The following is a 22,398-nucleotide window of genomic DNA, read 5'->3' on the forward strand; positions in this document are numbered from 1 at the left end:
ATAATATCTTGTTCAAACCCCAAACTTCCCAAAGGAAGTTGTCATAAAGAGGACAATTCAGGAAAGGGTATATATTAAACTTTAAAATGCCACTGTTTCATTACTTTCTTTTCTTATCAACACATTATAAGTTTAACTAGACAGTCAATATGGTGATCTAGATGCTATGGTGATAGGCTCTATTTATGAATAACAAATAGACAGGCAACAAGTCCATGTTTTAGATCTTGGGTCAGAATCACTGCTGGCATAAGTGGGTAACGCTCTATTGGCTTAAATGAACAGAGGGAGAGAGAGAGAGGAATGCTACTGACTCCAGATTAATTAATCTGGCCCATTGTGTTTCATGAATATTGGGCTCATTAACCATATTATGCTGCTTAAATGAATCACAATACTTCATCTACATTCTCAAATACAAAACAGTACAAAAAATAAAGATAGTAAATCTGTGCTTATGTCAGGAAGTTCATAATAAGTGTTCTGAAATGGGGCTGGCTAAAAATGATGCATGTGGCAATGTTCATTTCAATAACACTCCATATTTTTACTTGAAGATCTTACATTGCTGATGTTTAGAGCATTGACTTTGGACTGCAGCATCTGAGGCGTGTCAGCAGGTAGGTTGAACTGTGTCTTCTCTTTATCCCAGGCTTCACGATAGAGAGGCTAATGAGAAAGTAAAGACCTCATTATTCAATTACAGTGTGAAAGATGCTGTACTATGTTACTTTCAAAGTAAATGATCTCATGGTATAAACTATTATGTATGTTAGGGTTCTCATTTTATGAATTTTTAACACTAGTGAAGGATCCACAAAAATGTCAGCATGAATGCAGAAAACTTATGGTAACATAAAAGCCAGCTAACCTCACTGATCTGCTTAGAATTGATTTTAGCCAGGACAACTGGTAGTGGGTCAACGATGCTGGTGAATTTCAATGTGTCTGGCCGCTGACGGTATAATCTCTCATTCAGGAGCTCCTGGGCTTTCTTCACTCTATCCACATCCACAGAGCCATCTGGCATCCAGCCAATGCCTCGCAGCCATTCCAGGTCTGACTTGTACACATTCTACAAACAAACACATTAATAATATAATTACAGAAAAAATTTCAGATACAAAAACTAATCTGTCCCCTATGCATCCAACAAATAGAGCAGAATTAGGATGACATCCCCATCACCATACTTTTTTGGGCAACTGGTAAATTTGAATAAAGTTTTGCTATTCCAATTATCACCTCAACGTTCAAACATGCGTACTTTACCTACAATTGAACTTGGGCTCCCCCAGAGAGACTGGAATATTAGAATCTGGGCTTCTCCAAATTCTAGAGTGCTCTCAACTGAAGAGAAGCATCCATAGCTTTACAAGCATTCACCATTAATCCATTTGCACATGCGATTACTAATTGGCAAGTATAATCATGGGAAATGCATGCACAAATTAAGCTCAAAATTACAAAAGCACTTTGGCCTTAATCCTGTTAGTCCTAACACTGTGTGCAACAACAGGGAGCCTAAGCTTGTTGCATTTCAGTGCAAGTGGGAGCAAAGTCTGTGATTGGGAGCGAGCAAAGTTAAGCACTAGGAATAGACCTCTGCACTAAGTGGAACTCTCAAGCTACTTGTGTACCTTCTGCCTCACTCTCAAAAGCACAAGGAAAAAATGGATCAGAATATGGGTAGAGAATGGGTGTGTTAAAGGAGACATCCATTACACAATTCACTCTCAGGTCTTACTCTTCCTAATAGTCAGGACTAATTTGGCAGCTACATATCAGTCCATTTTTTAATACAGAATAGGGTTTCCCCAGAGTTCTCACTCCTGCAGTTACACATAAAATGCTCTGCACTTGCAGTGTTTGAGGAGAAAAGCCTTTTGCATGCACATTTGCACTCCTTACTTGCCTGGAAATCAAGTAGAGCCGGTCAGGAATTTTCAATCAGAATGACTTTCTGATGGAAAATGCTCTTTTCACATACTCAAAAATTTCTGGGGGAAAATTTAAATTTTGCTGGAAAATGACAGCTCCTTGGGTCCCTGCCTAGAAGGCTCTGGACAAATTTACTTTTTGCCTGAGGAGAGAAAGTGAAATTGACAAGAACCTACTAGGTAAGGCCAGCAAGCAGAAAAATTCTGTTTTGATTCTCTCCAAATGGTATTTTTCTTCAAATTCCTTCCTATGAAAAATTTCACATTTGACTTTTCATTCTCATTTGGAGCAAAAAAAATTTGTTTGCAGGATCAGGTACATAATGGGTACACTTTATTCTAAAATGTTTGAATAGATATTTGCACACACACACATATAAAAGACTTATTTTGCATTTGTTTTTTACTCACATCACTCTGCAACTCATAGGCCTTCTTAGCTTGGATCACATCATTCTGGTCTGGCAGACATGTCCACTGGTGTAGGTAATGGCGGTAATCAACATCACTGACCAGTTCCTGACATTTCTTGGCCTGCACAATTCCCAGCATGTCCACTGGGCTAGTGTATTTGGTCTTTGATTTCTCAAAATATTTCTTGTACTCCCTGTCACTCTGGATCTTTGCTGCATGCATAGACCACATCATCTTGGGATCATCCTGGATGGTGCGGGCTCCCACATGGTGACCTCTCTGTTTCTCATATGCTTCTTTATATTTATACTATTAAAAACAGAAACAGAGTTCAGTTATGTTTTACATATTCATGGAAAAGTGAATAATGGACCAGATCCTCAGATGCATAATTCAGTTTTGTTCTAACATAAGAACATAAGAATGGCCTTACTGGGTCAGACCAAAGGTCCATCCAGCCCAGTATCCTGTCTTCCAACAGTGGCCAATGCCAGGTGCCCCAGAGAGAGTGAACCTAACAGGTAATGATCAAGTGATCTCTCTCCTGCCATCCATCTCCACCCTCTGACAAACAGAGGCTAGGGACACCACCATTCCTTACCCATCCTGGCTAATAGCCATTAATGGACTTAACCTCCATGAATTTATCTAGTTCTCTTTTAAACCCTGTTATAGTCCTAGCCTTCACAACCTCCTCAGGCAAGGTGTTCCACAGGTTGACTGTTCACTGAGTGAAGAAGAACTTCCTTTTATTTGTTTTAAAACTGCTGCCAATTAATTTCATTCAGTGGCCCCTAGTTCACAACCTCCTCAGGCAAGGAGTTCCACAGGTTGACTGCGTGAAGAAGAACTTCCTTTCATGTGTTTTAAACCTGCTGCCCATTAATTTCATTTGGTAGCCGTTAGTTCTTATGTTAACGTCAAAGCAGCTAGGCCAATTTATATCAGCTGAGGACATGGCCTACTTAATTTGAGGCAAATCTGATACAAAATGAATACAAATTACCATATAATTGTAAAGATAGCAAAATAATCTTCAGTGATCAGTACTTTTTACTGTCTCAGTTTAATAATAATATTAGAATAAAAATCATCTCTTGTAGGCAAATATCTTGATTCAGAGCTTGAAATCCCTAATTTCCCCTCGCTCCCTGAATATCAGTAATATCATGTGATGTATTAATATTTTATAATATATATTTCTAGGTTGGTTTGTTTAACGTCAATAGTTTTAATGTTACACTCTCTTCAGTGTGATGTTGGATATTTTTCTGCACTTATCTGTTTCTATGGTGTTTATTTTTTAAACCAGAATTTGATATACTTTTATTTTTCAATGATTTATTATTCTATTCCTATGTTTTGTCACTTAAAAGAATGCATATTTTAATTATCTCACAAGTTTACTAAAAACAAAATGAGAAAAACCCTTAATATAAAGTTAAAATGATAGATTAGCAGAAGAAGCACATACATCACTAGCAATATCTCTTGATGCCTTTGCACTTCGAATTGGAATTGCATCAGCTCTTATATCATAATCCCTCATCTTGGATTCTTCCCAACCTTGTGTGTAAAGTTTCTACAGAGAGGAAGACAAAATATTTGAGATGAAAATACAGTTTTATACCAATTGTTTCTTAGAGAGAAAATGAAACCATACATTCAAATAGGTTCTTTAAAAGTGAAATGAATGCTTACTTAATTTCTGATTTTGTATTTGTTTGATATGTTTTTTTTAAATAGTCTTACCTGGCTAACATTAGCTGAATTGGCTTTTGCCAGCATAATGGCTGGAGTGTCTGGCATGACGTGAATTGTGGTTTTGTCAGCATTCCAGGCTTCTGTGTATAAACGCTGTGGAAGGGGGGAAAACAATTTAAAAAAAGATTTTAATGAAACATTTAAATAAACACAGTTTTTGCAAGTGGAAGGATTTCATACTTTAAATCTACAGTGTTTTCAAAGAAAAACTAAATTGGGCTTATAGGTGAATTTACTCCGATGTGTCCAGATATCAAATAATTTTATCTGCCAGTTTTTATAGCCTAAGTATGGGTGTACTATACATTTAGCACAATTAGCCTACAGCTTATCTAATGTCCATTCAAGCCAATGGAAAGACTCCCATTGATTATGGTGAGATTTGGTTCAGCTCCCTGATAAATACAATTGTGGAGCTTGGGCTGACACTCAAAGAAAGCTAAAGATACATAATAGATACGCATTGCCCACTGTGCCCAAAGAATTCTGCACACCTTGAGAAAAATACAGTAAAACAGAAAGCAACAATTAGCAAAAGTCGACAAAACCAAAGCCTTGAACCAGAACCTGGCATATATATAGCCAACGTCTGAACACATACCTACAAAACTAAGACCCACCCATTGAAAACACCCTAATATATCACTGGGGACAGTTTGAGCAAATCTTTAATACTCTTGATACTTTGTGATCTCCAACTGCAAAACCCAACTAGGTGACTTCCTTCTCCTCATTGTGCCCCAACCTGCTCTGCCATGTTAATTGGCTGATTCAGTATTGCTGGGAGGTTCTAGTGGGAGAAGAGTATCCAGGACTCTCTGGGATATATTTTTCGGGAGAAGGAAGAAGAGATAATTTGTGATGTTAGTTACCCTACCCAGGCTACTATAAATGGGAGGCAGCCTTATTCCCTAGGGGACACAAGCTCTTACCTCTGAGCTCTCAGTTGTCATACAGGAGCTGATGCTCCAGTCTGCACCATGCAGCTCAATACCATACATAACAGATGTCTCCCTATTCTATACAGGTTCGTATACCATGCTCATCACTGTAGTATCTGAGTGTCTTCCAGTAATGCATTCAGCAATGTATTGCCTAGCATTGCACCTTGTCCCAGAGGGGTGTGCCCCATGTTCCTTATTTGGGGACACTACATCTGCACATTTTGCAGCATTGTCTGAAATGGTTCTGCAACCTGCAAACAGCCTCAGCCTTGCTTAGTAGGTCACTTTCCATAAAGAAGTTCTGGCACACATTGAGTTGAGAGTTTTTAAAAATAAAAAACCCTTTACAGTGCAGCCAATCTGGTACTGGTGGGGAGAAGAAGGAATAGAAATTCACCAACAATTTTATTTCTGTTTTTAGTCAACATTTGATTATGGTGCAATTTTTCTGACCAGCTCTGTTAGGCAGCCAGTGCAGTTGGGGTAAAGTACTCAAATCCCAGTGCAGAGGCCTTGCACACAGTCCTAGGCACCACTTAACCCCCAGATTAAGACTATAACACATGGAGCATAAGGTGTGTAGAGTGTCACACGTGGAACCTAGGCTCTGGAGTGAACATCCTCCTCTGTGAGAAACAACACTTCATCAGCAGGCCTCTGTGTTCTGTATTAATTGCAATTTCCAAATGATTTAAAATACAGCTGCACACAGAATGTATTAAACAAATCGAGTCTGGAGGAGAAAAAACGAAGAGATCCTACATCTGAAAGAAAAGGGGCCAACCTTCTTACCAAGTGGAAAGGATCTAAAGGACTCTTGGTAACCACAGCTACCTAGCAGCAGCTGCTGTCTGACATTTTGCTTCTTTGGGAACACTTACCTCTTTCAACCAAAGTGCATTGCCCATTCCATGAACCAACCCTCAGAGTCAGTAACACCTGTGAATTTTTCTGGGAGACTCACCTTGTTCATCGTCTCAGCATTTTGCTTTGCCAAAACCAACTCCAGCGAATCTGTCACACTGGTAAATTTCATTTGGTCTGCGGGCTGGCGATACTGCTTTTCACTCAGGATTTCTCCAGCTCTCTTAACCTTCTCAACATCTATGGAACCAATGGGGACCCAGCCTGTACCCTTCAGCCATTCCAGGTCTGATTTGTAAACAGCCTAAAATTTAATTAATGTTCAATCAGTCATTTGGAGGAACAATCAAATGAATATATGAATAAATGCAACTGATTTATACACTACTCACTTCATGTAACATTATCTATTACTACAAAATGGTCATTTCATTCTGACTCTCATTTCTTCCAAGGTAGATAAAATAATTATTACACAGCACAATGAAGGGGAAAATGGAAAGACTCCACAGACTCATTATTAGGGCACCTTTGACAGATCAAAGATCAAGAAAACAGCAAGGATTTGGTGGCAAATGATCGGTAACAGGATATGGAACATTTCACAAGCCAGTAGGGGCAGAAGCAACCAAAGCAGGGACTATTGCACTGAGGAAGAAGGGGAGAAAATGGGGCCCAGCTGGGGCCACCCTTCCCCTGGACCCAGAACTGCACAGGGGAGACACCCCTCCATTCTGGGGGCACTAGAACCCAGATGGTGCCTACCTTAACTTCCCCTTCATTCCCCACATCAGGGAGCTGCAGAGAGGCAACAGACAGAGATTCCAGCTGGTAGGGGCTGAAGCAGCCAAAGCAGGGATCTTTGGACTTCTGGACATTTGGAAAACTTTCCACAGTTTTGACTAGACTTTCTCTGGCCTTTGTTGATTGGCTGTTTGCTCCAACCCTCTCCTTCTACCGCCCAGTCTCTTCACCTGAGCTTCATTCCATTCCTATTCCCTCTTACCATCTTCTCACCTGCCCTATCCCCCTGAGCATTTCCCCTTCCCTGTTCTTTTGATTTAGCTGATTCCCTCCTAAGTAACCCCTACCCCCACAAAAAATCATGGAATTAACATGACATTTGCCGCCATCTCATTGTTTACTCTGCTAGTGTGTTCTACCCCTTCCCCTACCCTGTGTCTGTCTCATCCTTTTAGATTGCAAGCTCTTCAGGTCAGGGACGTCTGCTACTCTCTGTTGGTACAGCACCTAGCACAACAGGGCTCCACTCTTGGTTGGCTCTTAGGCACTACCATAGTAAGGATGTTAAATAGACATCCATGTGCAGTAGGATGACCAGATGTCCTGATTTTATAGGAACAGTCCTGATATTTGGGGCTTTTTCTTATATAAGCTCCTATTACCACCCACCCCCTGTCCCGATTTTTCACACTTGCTATATGGTCACCCTAGTGTGCAGGCATGTCAGGGTAAAATTGGGCCTGTTGCATGTATTACACATGTTGTGCACTCACATCACTCTGTAGCTCATAGGCCTTCTTAGCTTGGATCACATCATTCTGGTCTGGCAGACATGTCCACTGGTGTAGGTAATGGCGGTAATCAACATCACTGACCAGTTCCTGACATTTCTTGGCCTGCACAATTCCCAGCATGTCCACTGGGCTAGTGTATTTGGTCTTTGATTTCTCAAAATATTTCTTGTACTCCCTGTCACTCTGGATCTTGGCTACATGCATAGACCACATCATCTTGGGATCATCCTGAATGGTGCGGGCTCCCACATGGTGGCCAAGCTGCTTGCGATACCCTTCTTTGTATTTGTACTAAAATAAAATATATTTATATTCACTGTGACAGTTTTCAACTCGGAAACAATGTACCCAACTTAACTAGAATATGCATACCCTCAGACTGGAAAAAAATGTATCAGACTTTCTTTAATATGCTATTTTATTCATTTCGTTCAAAAGAAGAGAAAAATAAGTTAAGGTATTCTATCTTGCTATCTCCATAAACATATTACTACTAAATTTGCATACCTTATCCCTTACAACCATGTACTTAATATCTTGTTTGTGGTCTCACATCCTTTTAATTTTTTAGGATGTATGATAAAATTCTTAAGGAAAGAACACAACGTCTGCTGACAAATTAACATCAACTGGCACATTTATCTTCTATTTAATTAGTGATGCCAAGGACAAAACCAGCCTGGAGAGTGAACTACCTTCTAACCCCTACTGGTGTTGCCCTAGGTGAGCAGTGAGGCACACTGGCAGAGTAGTGAAAGGGAGACTTTATTGTCATTGCTTATGCCATATCTGTTCCACGGATGAGTCATCTTCAGTCACATGGGCTTTCAATACAACAACTTTTCATCAGCACTAAAATCTTCTCATGGCAGAAAAAGGGGATTGTTTAGGACTGTTAATATTATTTATTATTTTTTCTGAAGCATTTAATTCTTCTATCAAAAAGTAGTAAATAGGTACCTTACATAATCTCACTATGTGCCTGATCCAACACCCATTGTACTCAATGGAAATACTTCAATGGGCATAGGACTAGGCTTTATATTATTTATTTTATCACTGCAATGTATTTGTCTAAGGCCTCTATCACTGTAGATCTTGATATGGTCCTTTATTTTCAGATGCAAGAAGCATGCACTATAATTATTGGATAGTAATAGAATCTATTGTACAATTTAAAAGCATTTACATAGAAAAATTATAGAGCACAAATTCTGAACTCTTTTCCATAAGAAACATGTCCCTGTAGATATAACAAAAAAGGTTACTTACTTCACTGGCAATATTTCTGGATGCCTTGGCAGCCTGGATTGGAATGGCATCAACACGTAAGTCATAACCTCTCTTTTTCAATTCCTCCAAGGCGAATTTGTACAATTTCTATGAGAAAGGAAAACATTTATATTTTTATCTCATTAACCAGGCACTTTATGCACCTCCCTTGTAGTTAAGCATGTTACACATGTATATAACAAAACCCATTAAGTCACTAGAAAACATGATTAATGTTCAAAATGGGTAAACCTGACTTAAATATGACCCATAGCTACCTGCCCTAGGTAGTAGGAAAATTCACATTTCCAACATTTTATTGTATAAATCTGGCAGCAGTAAGGGAGTGGAAAGCAGGGATGGTGGGAATCTACCTGAAGACCAAGAAATGAGGTGAAAGGTTTCCAAGATGCAAAGTTTTGCACTGTTGCAAATTCTCATTATTTCCTGAAAAACATTTTTTCACAAGGACACTGGCAAAATGAAAGAGGGGAGTTTCCCAGTGTGCTATTTACATATGTCAAGAGTTTACCACAGGATAAGCTCCTAGTTTAATGCTGATACTACTTTTGAAAATCAAAAGTCAGACACCAAGAAGATAATTTAAATTATAGCAAAAATCTGTCTTAACTAACATTACTGGCCACACGTGGCACTATACAGATATGCAGCATTATCGTATTCATTGAAAAGCCAGAGATAACAAAATTGTACTGTCCAGAGCTCATTATTTCATCCTTTCAGTTTTTTACTTTTACCCACCTCACTGCAGTTTATTTGGTTGAGTTTTGCTAGCATGATATCTGGAGTGTCGGGCATGACATGAATTGTAGTTTTGTCTTTGTCCCATGCTTCAGTGTATAAGCGCTAAGAATGAAGACAGGAAAAGACTATTGTTATTATTTCTGAATAGAAATGAAAGGTAATTCAGTAATAACCTACAGTAACTATCTATCAAACCTTGCCATTATTACTCTGGCAAAACTCCTGTTATACACAAAGGGAATTTATCTGAGGAGAGCAGCTCATATTTGGCTCCACATTTAGAAATTGATTACATCAGTTTACAACAATAAAAAGGCTGAGGCAAACCTAAGGTGTCTGATGAGCTATTGCAGCTGACTACACACATATGCCCAAGAAAAAGCGCACTGTGATATCCCAAATAATCTTAGTAACTTGATTCTTGCTTTACATGTCCTCCTTTGTGCTTAATAAGATAGGTCCTACATACTGCTTTGCAAACATACTGTTTTATCTCAGGACATCAACATTACTTTGAATCATGTAGGAGTCGGCAGCGCGTCCGTACAAGGACACAAGTGTCTGTGGTAAAAATGTTGAGGTCCGTGGTAATATTTCAAGAAATGTTGAATGACTGAATGACCGAACCCCCGCCCGCCCCCAATGTCTGTCACTATGTACAGTAATTTTGTCAAGTGTCCATCGCGCAACATAGTGGTGCTGATCCCTAAGTATTCCTAATTTTCTGTCTTTAATCATGAGTAGCACAGCACAGATGTATTACTTATCAAATCATTACTCACCTTATTCATTGTCTCTGCATTATTCTTGGCCAAGACCATTTCTAGAGAATCTGTCACACTAGTAAATTTGAATGTGTCAGGAGGCTGACGGTATATTTTATCACTTAAGATCTCTCCAGCTTTCTTGGCTTTTTCAACATCCAGGGAACCAACCGGAACCCAACCAATGCCTCTCAGCCATTGGAGATCTGACTTGTAGTAATTCTGTTAACAAAATAAATACAAAAGAAATTCCTTAGTTCACTTTTCCAGATTATCATCCCAGTACATTTTATCTAAATTTTATAACTACTGAACAACTAGCTAGCTGTGAGTAAAACATACAGCAAATGAAAAGGGAAAACAAATTAAAAGCTATAATATAGTAAAACCTAGATTTTGGCTAGAATTCAGGGGTGAAATACTGGTCCACTGAATAAATGGCAAAACTACCATTTTATCCAAAGAATGCACCATTGAAAAGCAATACCATACAGAAGAGCCATCTTTAGAACTCATCTCAAGTCTTTCTTTCTCAGGTTGACCTCCAAGACCCAAAGAATGCTATCTAGCTACTCTAGTTGATTTTTATCAATATCCTTTTTGTACATCTATGCTTTCATCTTTTTACATACACCCCTCCTGGTCTCTGCTCTCCACTCCAGCTACATTCCACAATACGTTTTTTGGCTCCAGACATTGCACCTTCCTCAATGCCACCCTTGCACAACCTGCCATTTACTACATATCATGCATATTTCTTTGACTCAGGCTCCTCTCCAGTTACAACATGGTTGTTCTGACATTGCTTATTGTGGTTCACAATTTTAGCCCTAGTGATAGTAATGAAATGCATGGAGCTTGGCAATGTTGCTTTGCAAGACTCTGTATGAACATTTCCTTTGACATATTAATCCATATAGGTGCATTTTTACCTATTCCTCATTTCACTTCAAGGTCCAGGTTCAAATAAATCCAAAATCTCAAAGTAGTGAATCTTAGTTAAAAATCACTGCATTTCACCTGGATTAAAACCATGAGTAACTAACAATTTCTCATAATTTCAATCATAAATGGGGACAAATGTGCTTAAACGGGTCTTAAATTTGAACTAATTAAGGAGTCTTTTAATGGATTTAATCTGAGTTTCCATTTGTAACAAAACCTGTTACAATACTAGAATTGGTGTTTTATTGAGAACACTTGGCTCTGCTGTTATCAGTCTGTGAAATCATTTTTCATCTAAGGTACAGTATCAAATACAGTCATCTTCTGGAACTGAAACAGAAAAGGTACTTACATCACTCTGTAGCTCATAGGCCTTTCTAGCATGAATGACATCATTCTGGTCTGGCAGACACGTCCACTCGTGAAGAGGATGTCTATAATCAATGTCACTGACCAGTTCCTGACATTTCTTTGCCAGCACAATCCCCAGCATATCCACTGGACTATTATACTTGGTCTTCCATTTCTCAAAATCTTTCTTATACTCCCTGTCACTCTGGATTTTGGCAACATGCATAGACCATACCATCTTGGGATCATCCTGTACGGTGCGGGCTCCCACATGATGGCCTAGCTGCTTGCGATATCCTTCTTTGTATTTGTACTGAAGGAAAAAGCAAAATATAATGTTCCTTTAATCAATAATATTGTGACTATTAATTTTAAATAGTTCTAACAAGAAACTCTCCAAAAATTATTTATAAATTATAGCTATCATGATGCTTTCAAGGTATTTTATCGCAGTAGTGTCATGGGTTTGCATTCTAGGCAACTGAATTGTGAATTAGAACTTTAAATGGGATAGACATTCTGGGATATAAAGAATTATTAAACTTCCTTTTCGTAATGTTAAAGAGAAATAATTGTGATATGCATGTACTATGAGTTTTTTTAACAATTAAATATTTAATTAATGATGTAGGTCTTTTTTTTTTGCCTAAAATTATGTACAATAGACCTTCATCTATGCCATGCACGTGAAGTTGAATCTCTTAGTATTTTAATTATTATTTTTATTTTCAATTTAAATGTTTAAATATATGCACCACAGCTTTACAACATATAAACCACATCTTCATTGTTTAATCAAACCTCCTGTTGCAGAATTTACATATGGAATTTACAGAATGCAAAGGTTCCTTGTAAGTATGTAGAGAAATAAAGAGCAGTTTCTTACATCACTGGCAATATCTCTGGATGCTTTGGCAGTCTTGATAGGAATAGCATCAATTCGCAAGTCATAGCCTCTCTTCTTTGCCTCTTCCATGGCAAGTTTATATAGACTCTATGAAAAGAACTAAACAGAGTTAAATTCTCATAGCTGGACTATGCATGTTGCCTTCTCTGCAAAACAGTTAGCTCAGAAAGACAACAACTAGAAGAATCATCATACAATCGATTCAGATCTAACAATCTAATTTTCTTAACTGAAAAAGCCAGATCATCATCTGGTGTAAATTTAGATCAGCTGAGAATCTGGGCCAAAGAGTCTAGCTAATGGTTGTACTATTTGTCTATCTTCTTCTTTAACTGATGTAGAATAGAATACAATTTTACAGATCATACTTGTAGTGTCAACGCCTCCACTGTAAATGGATCAAATCTTACTTTCCAAAGCAACTGCCTATTGATGCTTGTACATTTGCCCCTTACTTACACTGATCAGAAGGACTTTAGGTCTTAAGAATCAAGTTAGAAATGATTTGTTTGATATTTTCAAATATAGGATGAATTTCACAACTTTTTAGCACTAGTAGCTTTAACAGGAGGAGCCTCAGCAATTCACTGGAGAACCCATTTGTGGACCTTAGCTCATACTGATGATCACTGAACAAGAGATTTATCTCTTTGAAGTCAGTGGGACTCTTCTCATTTGCTCCAACCCCTCAGACAGAGACAAACACCTACAAGAACTCTATCAAGCATTCTTACAACTACAATACCCACCTGCTGAAGTGAAGAAACAGATTGACAGACCCAGAAGAGTACCCAGAGGTCACCTACTACAGGACAGGCCCAACAAAGAAAGTAACAGAACGCCACTAGCCGTCACCTTCAGCCTCCAACTAAAACCTCTCCAGCGCATCATCAAGAATCTACAGCCTATCCTGAAGGAGGATCCCTCACTCTCACAGATCTTGGGAGATAGGCCAGTCCTTGCTTACAGACAGCCCCCCAACCTGAAGCAAATACTCATCAGCAACCACACACCACACAACAAAAACACTAACCCAGGAACCTATCCTTACAACAAAGCCCATTGCCTACTCTGTCCACATATCTATTCAAGGGACACCATCGTAGGACCTAATCACATCAGCCACACTATCAGAGGCTTATTCACCTGCACATCTACCAATGTGATACATGCCATCATGTGCCAGCAATGCCCCTCTGCCATGTACATTGGACAAACTGGACAGTTTCTACGTAAAAGAATAAATGGACACAAATCAGATGTCAAGAATTATAACATTCAAAAACCAGTCAGAGAACACTTCAAACCTCCCTGGACACTCAATTACAGACCTAAAAGTCACCATTATTCAACAAAAAAACTTCAAAAACAGACTCCAACGAGAAACTGCAGAACTGGAATTAATTTCAAACTGGACATCATTAAATTAGGCTTGAATAAAGACTGGGAGTGAATGAGTCATTATGCAAACTAAAAACTATTTCCCCATGCTAATTTTCCCCCTACTGTTTCCAACACCTGTTTGTCAACTGTTTGAAATGGGCCATCCTGATTATCACTACAAAAGTTTTTTTTCTCCTGCTGATAATAGCCCACCTTACTCGATTACTCTCGTTAGAGTTGGTATGGTAACCCCTATTTTTTCATGTTCTCTGTATATATATATATATATATCTTCCTACTGTATTTTCCACTGCATGCATCTGATGAAGTGGGCTTTAGCCCACGAAAGCTTATGCTCAAATAAATTTGTTAATCTCTAAGGTGCCACAAGTACTCCTCGTTCTTTTTGCTGATACAGACTAACACGGCTACCACTCTGAAACTTCTCAGAAGAGTGCTCACCATCATGAATAAAGGTTCCACAATCAAGCCAGATGACTACTATACTGGAATATGGAAAACATTTTGATGTTCACTTTTTGGCAGGTAAATGTTATGGGATAAGTCAGGAAACTTAGTGTAAATATTTATTTCAAGTTTGTTAAGATATATTTTGGCCAAGCCAATGACACAGCATGATTCCACTTAGATTATTAATATACTCATGACAGAAACTGTGCTTTTGCTCACCTGGCTGTAGTTGAGCTTGTTCTGTCTTGCCAATGTAATCTCTGGTGTGTCAGGCATCATGTGGATTTGAGACTTGTCTTTATCCCAGGCTTCAGTGTATAAATGCTGCAAATGAAATAACAAATGTTAAACCAACAGCAATAAACAAGATAGTGATCAACATATGAAGACCTCATAAAACATAATAAAGTATTTTGATAACATTACTTCAAGTAACGCCTAAAAATCATATAATGTCTACATTCACACTAACCTCTTTCCAGGTCAAGATTCTGAAAGGGCTTCAATTTCAAAAACATGTGTCTAAGTTGCAAGATTTCCACTGGAAAAGACTCCTGCTCTTGCTTATTTTGCACTCCCTCTGGGCATAGGGACTAATGAAAATATCAGTAAAGTCAATTGAAAGACTCACACTGACATTAATGGGCTTTGAATCAGGTCCACAAAGTGTAGGCAAGCACTGAGGCCCTGAATACTATGACAAATTATTTTAATGTATGGACATTTTCAGAGACAACTAGTTCCCAGCTATTTTACAAATTGCTACATGTGTCTGGAATTATAGCTAATTGATCATTATAGCCTGGGTCTAATACATATAATTACAAATGTAATTTGTTATCTTTAACGGTTTGCAGCACTAGTACCTTTCTCAGAAAGCTAGGACTCACCTTATTCATTGCTTCTGCATTATGCTTGGCCAAGACCATTTCCAAAGAATCCGTTACACTAGTAAATTTTAATTTGTCTGGTGGCTGACGATATATATTGTCACTAAGGATCTGTCCAGCCTTCTTGGCTTTTTCAACATCCAGGGAACCAACTGGGACCCAACCGATGCCTCTCAACCATTGAAGATCTGACTTGTAGCAATTCTATTAACCGTAAATACAGAGGTAACTATTTAGTTAACGTATTCAGTTAAACATCCCAGTACATCTCATGCAGGGATTGTGCAAGCCCTGTGCACTGAAAAAAACCCCTCCTCCCTCTCTGCACTGGCTCTTAGCCAGCCAGCTACGATCCTTCCCCTCACCTTAGACGGATATTGTCTCCCCATCTTCCTCGGGTATCCTCCCTCCTACCATGTGTCAGGAAAAGGCTGAGCGAAAATATGGGCTTTTCACTTGGAGTCTTGCATCAATAAGGCCATGAATTTCAGAGTTGAGGGACTTCCACTAAGAACACCCTGACTCAGACATCCAAATTTACAGCTGTGAGCTCAGATGCCTTAGGTGAGCTGGAAGGACGAAACCTTCCCACAAGTTTCATTAAGAAGCCACTCCATAGACACTACCATGGGCATGGCTCACTTTGATTCCCCCCTCAAGTGGGTTTAAGATCCAATCATTCAGCATAATTCATACACCCACTGGCAGTGACCCCGACTTTATACAGCCACAGAGAAAATAATCATGGAACAGCACTTTGTGATGGGGACCAGGTGTGGCGTTCCCTTTCAGAGCTTCTCTTTAGCCTGTCTCACTGCACAATACAACTATTGAACCACCATTCCAGAGGTTTCAGATCCTCTACACCCACCAAAAGGGAAAGATATAATGCTGAAAGCATAATTTACTATGCAACTGTGATCACTGATACATAAGGCTCCGTGTTTGTCACAGAGGTCATGGATTCTGTGACTTTCCGTGACCTCTGTGACTTCTGCAGCAGCCCCGTGAGGCTGGCCCAGGAGCCACCTGAGCAGCTCGGGCAGTCCCCAGGTCAGTTGCACTGGCTGCTGCTGGGGCAGTCGCAGGGCCCTCCAGCAGCAGGAGTTTGGGGGGGAGGGGCTCAGGGCTTGGGGCCACTGCTTACCTTGGGGCGGGTGGAGTCTTCTCCCTCAGCTCCCCTAGCTCCACAGGCTGCCTCTGCCGGCAGCCAGGCACTGTCCCCGCAGCTCCCATTGGTCATGGTTCCCAGCCAATGGGAGCTGCAGAACCGGGGTTTTGGGTGGAGCAGAAGCAGCATGTGGCGCTCTAAGGAGCTTGGGCTGTCGTTTCCCAGGAGCTGGGTAAGGAACCTGTCCAAGCCCCACCCCCCACAATCCCCCCCGCCAGACTATGACTCCCCCCACCCCTCAGCACCTGTGCCCCCCTCCCCAGCACCCCCGGGCTGCAACTCACTCCCTGAGCACCTGCAGCCCCCTCCCCAGCATCCGCGGTGCTTCCCCGGGCTGCAACCCCTCCCCAGTACCTACAGTGCCCCCCCGGGGCCACGACTACCCCCAAGCACCCATGCCCCCTCCCCAGCACCCACAGCAGTTCCCCAGGCTGCGCCCCCCTTCCCAGCACCTGTGGCGTCCCCAGAGTCTCCCACCCCCAGTTTTAGTCAGGGGTATTTTAGTAAAAGTCATGGACAGGTCATGGGCAGTAAACAAAAATTCATGGTCCCTGACCTGTCCATGACTTTTACTAAAGATACCTGTGACTAAAACGTAGCCTTACTGATATAGCTGGGAGCTCTCATATTCAGTACTCACGTCACTCTGTAGCTCATAGGCCTTTCTAGCATGGATGACATCATTCTGGTCTGGCAGACATGTCCACTGGTGAAGAGGATGTCTATAATCAACATCACTGACAAGTTCCTGACATTTCTTGGCCAGCACGACTCCCAGCATATCCACTGGGCTATTATACTTGGTCTTCCATTTCTCAAAATCTTTCTTGTACTCCCTGTCACTCTGGATCTTGGCTACATGCATAGACCACATCATCTTGGGATCATCCTGGATGGTGCGGGCTCCCACATGATGGCCTAGCTGCTTGCGATATCCTTCTTTGTATTTGTACTGTAGGCAAAAAAATAAAGTTCAACAAATTTCAGGTTTCTTGTTAAGAAAATATCCCATAGGAATTTTCTGGCGTCTTCATGGTTAGTGGAGAGTTTGGACGCTTTTATGTGAACATGTGTCACTTCATAAAGTATTATTTCTGAGTGCTAAACCACTCACATGACACCTAGAACTTAGGAAAAAGCTTAGACACAAGAGTCTCTTAAATATGTAAGTAATATTGTTACTATGCCAGGACCCCGTACACCGTTTGCCTGAAACCCAATACGTTCACTTTCAACATACTACAATATAAGATTATCTTAACAGGCTCTGAGAGGAATAAGTTCTCCCTGTGACCGTGGATAGCGACTGTTCGTGGTCACGGCTATCTCAAAAGTCTCAACTAGCATTTAGCCTAAAATGCAGACCAAAGTGGTTAACTCCATTGTATGAAATCTGCTCATTAACAAGGCCAAACACATTTGTTTTCAAATGCCAGTTTCAATTGAATGAGTATGTTACCAGGAAAAGATCAGCGAGGCAGTGCTGGTAGATAACACCTAAACAGAAAGATTAATTCACCTAAAAATATTTACTAGCAGTTATTATTAAATAAGAGACATTAGTTAGAACTAAAACTGGACAGGATAACTTCATTTGTCACACCCCTCAAACCAGCAAACAGAGATCCTCAAATAGACAACAGACACTGGGAATGTAATCTTGCCACAGATAAAGTAAGAACAGGCCTACAGGAACTATACAGAAGATTTTATTCCAGGCGTACTCCTATTTATTTTTCAGAAAGAGCTTTGCCTGATTGTGTTGATGGAGCACGCCTTTAACTGCTCACTATGAACTTGAGACCTTTGAAAGTGTGAGGAGAAGGGTCTGAGTTTACTTACCTCACTTGCAATATCTCGGGAAGCTTTAGCTGCCCTGATTGGAATGGCATCTACCCGTAGGTCATAGCCTTTCTTCTTGTCCTCTTCCATTGCAAGTCTGTACAGTTTCTAAAAAAATAAAAAAATATTCATTACATTTCAGAAATAATGCATTTCCCTTTCATCTAAGTTGTCTTACAAGCTGCCCTTTAATTTTTAAGCAAGGCATCACCTACCTCACTGTAATTCAATTTGTTCTGCTGCGCCAGTAAAATAGCAGGGGTATCTGGCATCACGTGGATGCTAGTTTTATCTTTATTCCACGCTTCTGTATACGAGCGCTGAAAAGCAAAGAGCAAATATAATAGGATGTTGGAATCATGAAGACCGCAGTCATTGAAATGGTAAGATATAATTATGGCTGAATAAAGCATGATCCAGATCAGCAATCCTAAGAGTTTCATGGAGGCTGGAACAATAGTAACTAAAACTTAAACAACAGAAATTCTCTTGTTCGCACTGACCTGGACACCCACTGCAAATTACAGGATTTTACTTATTAATTAATAAAGGTCAGCTACTGATACTCTCATTCACGATGAGTAGTACCTTGCTACACAAGACCACACAATGATTTCAGTAGGATTTTTGAGTGACGTACCATTTGACAGGTGAAATTCTGGCTCTACTCTAGTCAATTGGAATGTTGCTTCAGAGGGGCAAAGATATAGCCCCGCATGATTAATCTAGTTTGAGTCAGAGCAAATACAGCAAGTCTTGCACATCACCGAATGCAATTTTTCCATTATCTTTGTCAATGATGGTTCAGCTTCAACTATTTAATACTTCATAATTTGCTGGCAAATAATGGATTTGATATTTTGGAAGTATAATCAAGTCTTACTAATATGGCAATTCACTACAACCTCTGCCATTAGATCAGAGGGATTAGAGGTAAAGGGTGTGGATACTATGTTTTGTGAAGATCAAAAAATGTAAATTAGCAAAGAGATATACAATCATGAGATGTTTTGGGGCAACAATTCCCATGAGATATATATGAATATCTTTCTTAGGTACAACTGGCCAGTTTTCTGCACAATCATGATAAATCATGATAAATACTTGAAAAAGAAACAACCTAGCTCTTTACACTGAGAAATTATTTTATAACTTAAAAAAAAATCTAAAAACATACAACCAAACTCTTGGTAAAATCGTTTTCATGTTTCTGAGTATAAACATAAGCAATTATTAAATATATATTTTAAAATATACTTGAGCTATGTGCTAGACACTCAAAATACAAAACAAAAGTATTCCACTATAATGGAAATAAATCCTTGACATTCAATGAAAAGGCTGTAGTATTGTAATGCAAACGTCTTTATTTTCCTTAAAAACCAAAACATTAGCATCAAGAAAAAATTATATCATTTTAATTCTAGTTGCAAATAAATAGAAAACTCACCTGATCCATAATTTCAGAATTGTGCTTTGCCAGAACCATTGGTAGAGAATCAAGCAGGCTATTAAATTTGATCGTGTCTGGGTGTTGCCGATAGGTATGGTCACTCAGGATGGTGGCTGCTCTCTTATTCTTCTCATCCTCCAAAGAACCAGCTGGGGACCAGCCAATGCCTTTCAACCACTGAAGATCTGACTTATATACAATCTGAAATTAAAGAGGAAGACAAGAAAGTTTATTATTTTAGTTAGACAACATGAACATTTTTTTCTCCAATGCAAAGCAGCACTAATTAAAGAGATTCTCACTGTTTAATCAATATCATATGATGACAGAGGTCGTTACCTCACAGCCCTCTGACAGGACTAGTTCAACACTGACAGATTCTGAATTCTGCCTACACTGCTTTTTTTTTTCTTGAGACATTTATTTATGTGTCAACATGAGACAAAATAATTTCAAAGGCGGTTTGCAGAGTCATGTAAGAGATTTAGGAACACAAACGTCAATGGTCGTTGCAGTCCTAAATGCCTTAGATGATTTTGAAAATCTCCCCCTTTGTTTGTAAGTATACATCCCTTTGACCCTTGCATGAAAGGGACCTGAACTATTACCACCATGCAGGCACAAAGAGGCAACTCTAGAGAACATATATACAAGTCAGACACTGCACACAGGCAAGTCGCTACTCCACAAAAATCTTGCTCCACCTATTGGAAGTTCTGTTCCAGTCAGGGTGGAGATTAATCTAAAACTGGTATGGAGATAACCCAGTCACTCAAAGTAAATTTTGGTAATTACAGCCATTGCTTTTCTTCTCTCAGATATCAGAGATAAGAAGGACCTCAAGCTCTGGACATGTCACTTATATAAACAAAACAGTATATTTACAAACATGAAACTCAGATGCTTTTACCCTCTCCCTGCTCTACTGAGAGTTCAAATCCACTGCAGAAAATCACAAGAGGAGATCAGTACTTAGGATGCAAAAGGAAGGCTACATGCTGCAAACTGTGAACTAATTAAACTGTGGAATGATTCACTTCCATTGGCAGCATTCTGAAAATACCCACCTATCCCGTGTGCTCCAGCAAAGGTCCTTGCAGGAAAAAGAGTTCGGAAATGGAGACTTTTAAATACATTTTTTACATCGGATGAAAAAACATAATTAATAAAATGCTTCACTTTTCACAAAGCTGGTAAAAGTAGGACTTACATCACTCTGAAGATCATATGTTTTCCTGGCATGTACAACATCGTTCTGGTCTGGCAGACATGTCCACTGATGCAGAGGATGTCTGTAATCAACTTCACTAACCAGTTCCTGACACTTCTTGGCAAGTACAATTCCCAGCATATCTACGGGAGTATTATACTTGGTCTTCCATTTCTCAAAATCTTTCTTGTATTCCCTGTCACTCTGGATCTTGGCTACATGCATAGACCACACCATCTTTGGATCATCCTGGATATTGCGCGCTCCCACATGGTGGCCTAGCTGTTTGCGATACCCTGCTTTGTATTTGTACTGTAGGTTAAAAAAAAAGTCCAATTAGTTTTAGGGGGATTTGTTAGGAAAACAACCTATAATCCTATAGCAACTCCCTGGAGGACTTCTTCATAAGATGAGACAGTGGAGGCTTTTATGTGAAGAAGTGTTCTGTTCATAGACTGTGGAGTCTGAGTGTTAAAGCACTCGTAGGGCTCTCTGCATAAAAAGAGGCTTAGACACAAGAGTTTCTTAAACATGTAAGTAATAAGATGTCTTTGTGCCTAGGTCTGGTGGCCTATATGCCACTGGAATGTTTCAAGAGGAAAACTACAGCTTCCTCTGCCCGAGACATTGTAGCCAAGCTATTTCTTATTCCTTGGTCTGGCTCCCCTGAGGTCAGAACTCAGTTTCTCTCTATGACGGGCCCATCAGTTATTTCCTCAGTTAACAGTCTCCACCTGGTTATAACGGTCTTAAACACAAAGCGCTTTAAGGGCAATTTTGCAGAAACAGTAAGAAAATCATTAAATATAACAGATAAAATAAAAATATGCGTAGCAAATGTAATAGAAAACATTGGTAAACTGATACTAATTTGGTTACTAAGAATCAAAATAGAAAATAGACCTTCAACATATTACAATATTAACTTAGTTTAACAGTCTCCAAGAAAAAAAGTTTTCCCTATGACTGTGGATAAACCATTGGATTATGGTCATAAACCTCTGATATTTTCTACTAGCATTTGGCCTAAATTCCAGTCCAAGAGGGTTAATGCCTTTGCATGAAGTCTAATAATTAACAAGGCCAAACACATTTGTTTTCCAATATCAATTTCAATTAAGTGGGTATGTTACTGGGAAAGGACTGACAGGCAGCACGGGTAGGTTACACTGCAAGAAAAAGATTAATTTAGCTAAAACCATTGAATAGCAATTATAAAATAAGAGACATTAGTTAGAATTAAAAGTGGACAAGATGACTTCATTTGTCACACACCTCAAACCATCAAACACAGATCCTCAAGTAGACAACAGATGCTGGGAGTGGAACCTCATCACAGGTAAAGTAAGGACAGACCTACAGGAACTGTAGGGAAGTTTTTATTCCAGTTGCACTCCTCTTTATTGTTTGGAAAGTGTGTTACTGGATACATGATTGTGTTGATGAAGCATGCCCTTAACTGCTCACTAAAATGTTGAGACCTCTGAAACGGAGAGGAGAAGGGTCCAAG

At 39.6% G+C, this 22,398-nt stretch overlaps 1 protein-coding gene across 1 annotated transcript in view; it reads right to left on the minus strand.

The window, feature by feature from the left end:
- Window positions 1-22,398, minus strand: part of NEB (nebulin) — a 196,328-nt gene that overhangs the window by 85,720 nt on the left and 88,210 nt on the right. Inside the window, exons 61-79 of the mRNA XM_074967337.1 lie at window positions 20,889-21,200; window positions 19,676-19,879; window positions 18,441-18,545; window positions 18,226-18,333; window positions 17,024-17,335; window positions 15,213-15,416; window positions 14,542-14,646; window positions 12,448-12,555; window positions 11,563-11,874; window positions 10,284-10,487; window positions 9,499-9,603; window positions 8,737-8,844; window positions 7,444-7,755; window positions 6,027-6,230; window positions 4,107-4,211; window positions 3,829-3,936; window positions 2,352-2,663; window positions 872-1,075; window positions 565-669 (exon numbers count right to left, since the gene is read on the minus strand). Of these exons, the coding sequence (XP_074823438.1) occupies window positions 565-669; window positions 872-1,075; window positions 2,352-2,663; window positions 3,829-3,936; window positions 4,107-4,211; window positions 6,027-6,230; window positions 7,444-7,755; window positions 8,737-8,844; window positions 9,499-9,603; window positions 10,284-10,487; window positions 11,563-11,874; window positions 12,448-12,555; window positions 14,542-14,646; window positions 15,213-15,416; window positions 17,024-17,335; window positions 18,226-18,333; window positions 18,441-18,545; window positions 19,676-19,879; window positions 20,889-21,200 (3,537 nt within the window). The remainder of the gene's footprint in view (window positions 1-564; window positions 670-871; window positions 1,076-2,351; window positions 2,664-3,828; window positions 3,937-4,106; window positions 4,212-6,026; window positions 6,231-7,443; window positions 7,756-8,736; window positions 8,845-9,498; window positions 9,604-10,283; window positions 10,488-11,562; window positions 11,875-12,447; window positions 12,556-14,541; window positions 14,647-15,212; window positions 15,417-17,023; window positions 17,336-18,225; window positions 18,334-18,440; window positions 18,546-19,675; window positions 19,880-20,888; window positions 21,201-22,398) is intronic.

Source organism: Natator depressus, chromosome 11, assembly GCF_965152275.1.
Source record: "Natator depressus isolate rNatDep1 chromosome 11, rNatDep2.hap1, whole genome shotgun sequence".
In the NCBI taxonomy this organism is placed as follows: Eukaryota; Metazoa; Chordata; order Testudines; family Cheloniidae; genus Natator; species Natator depressus.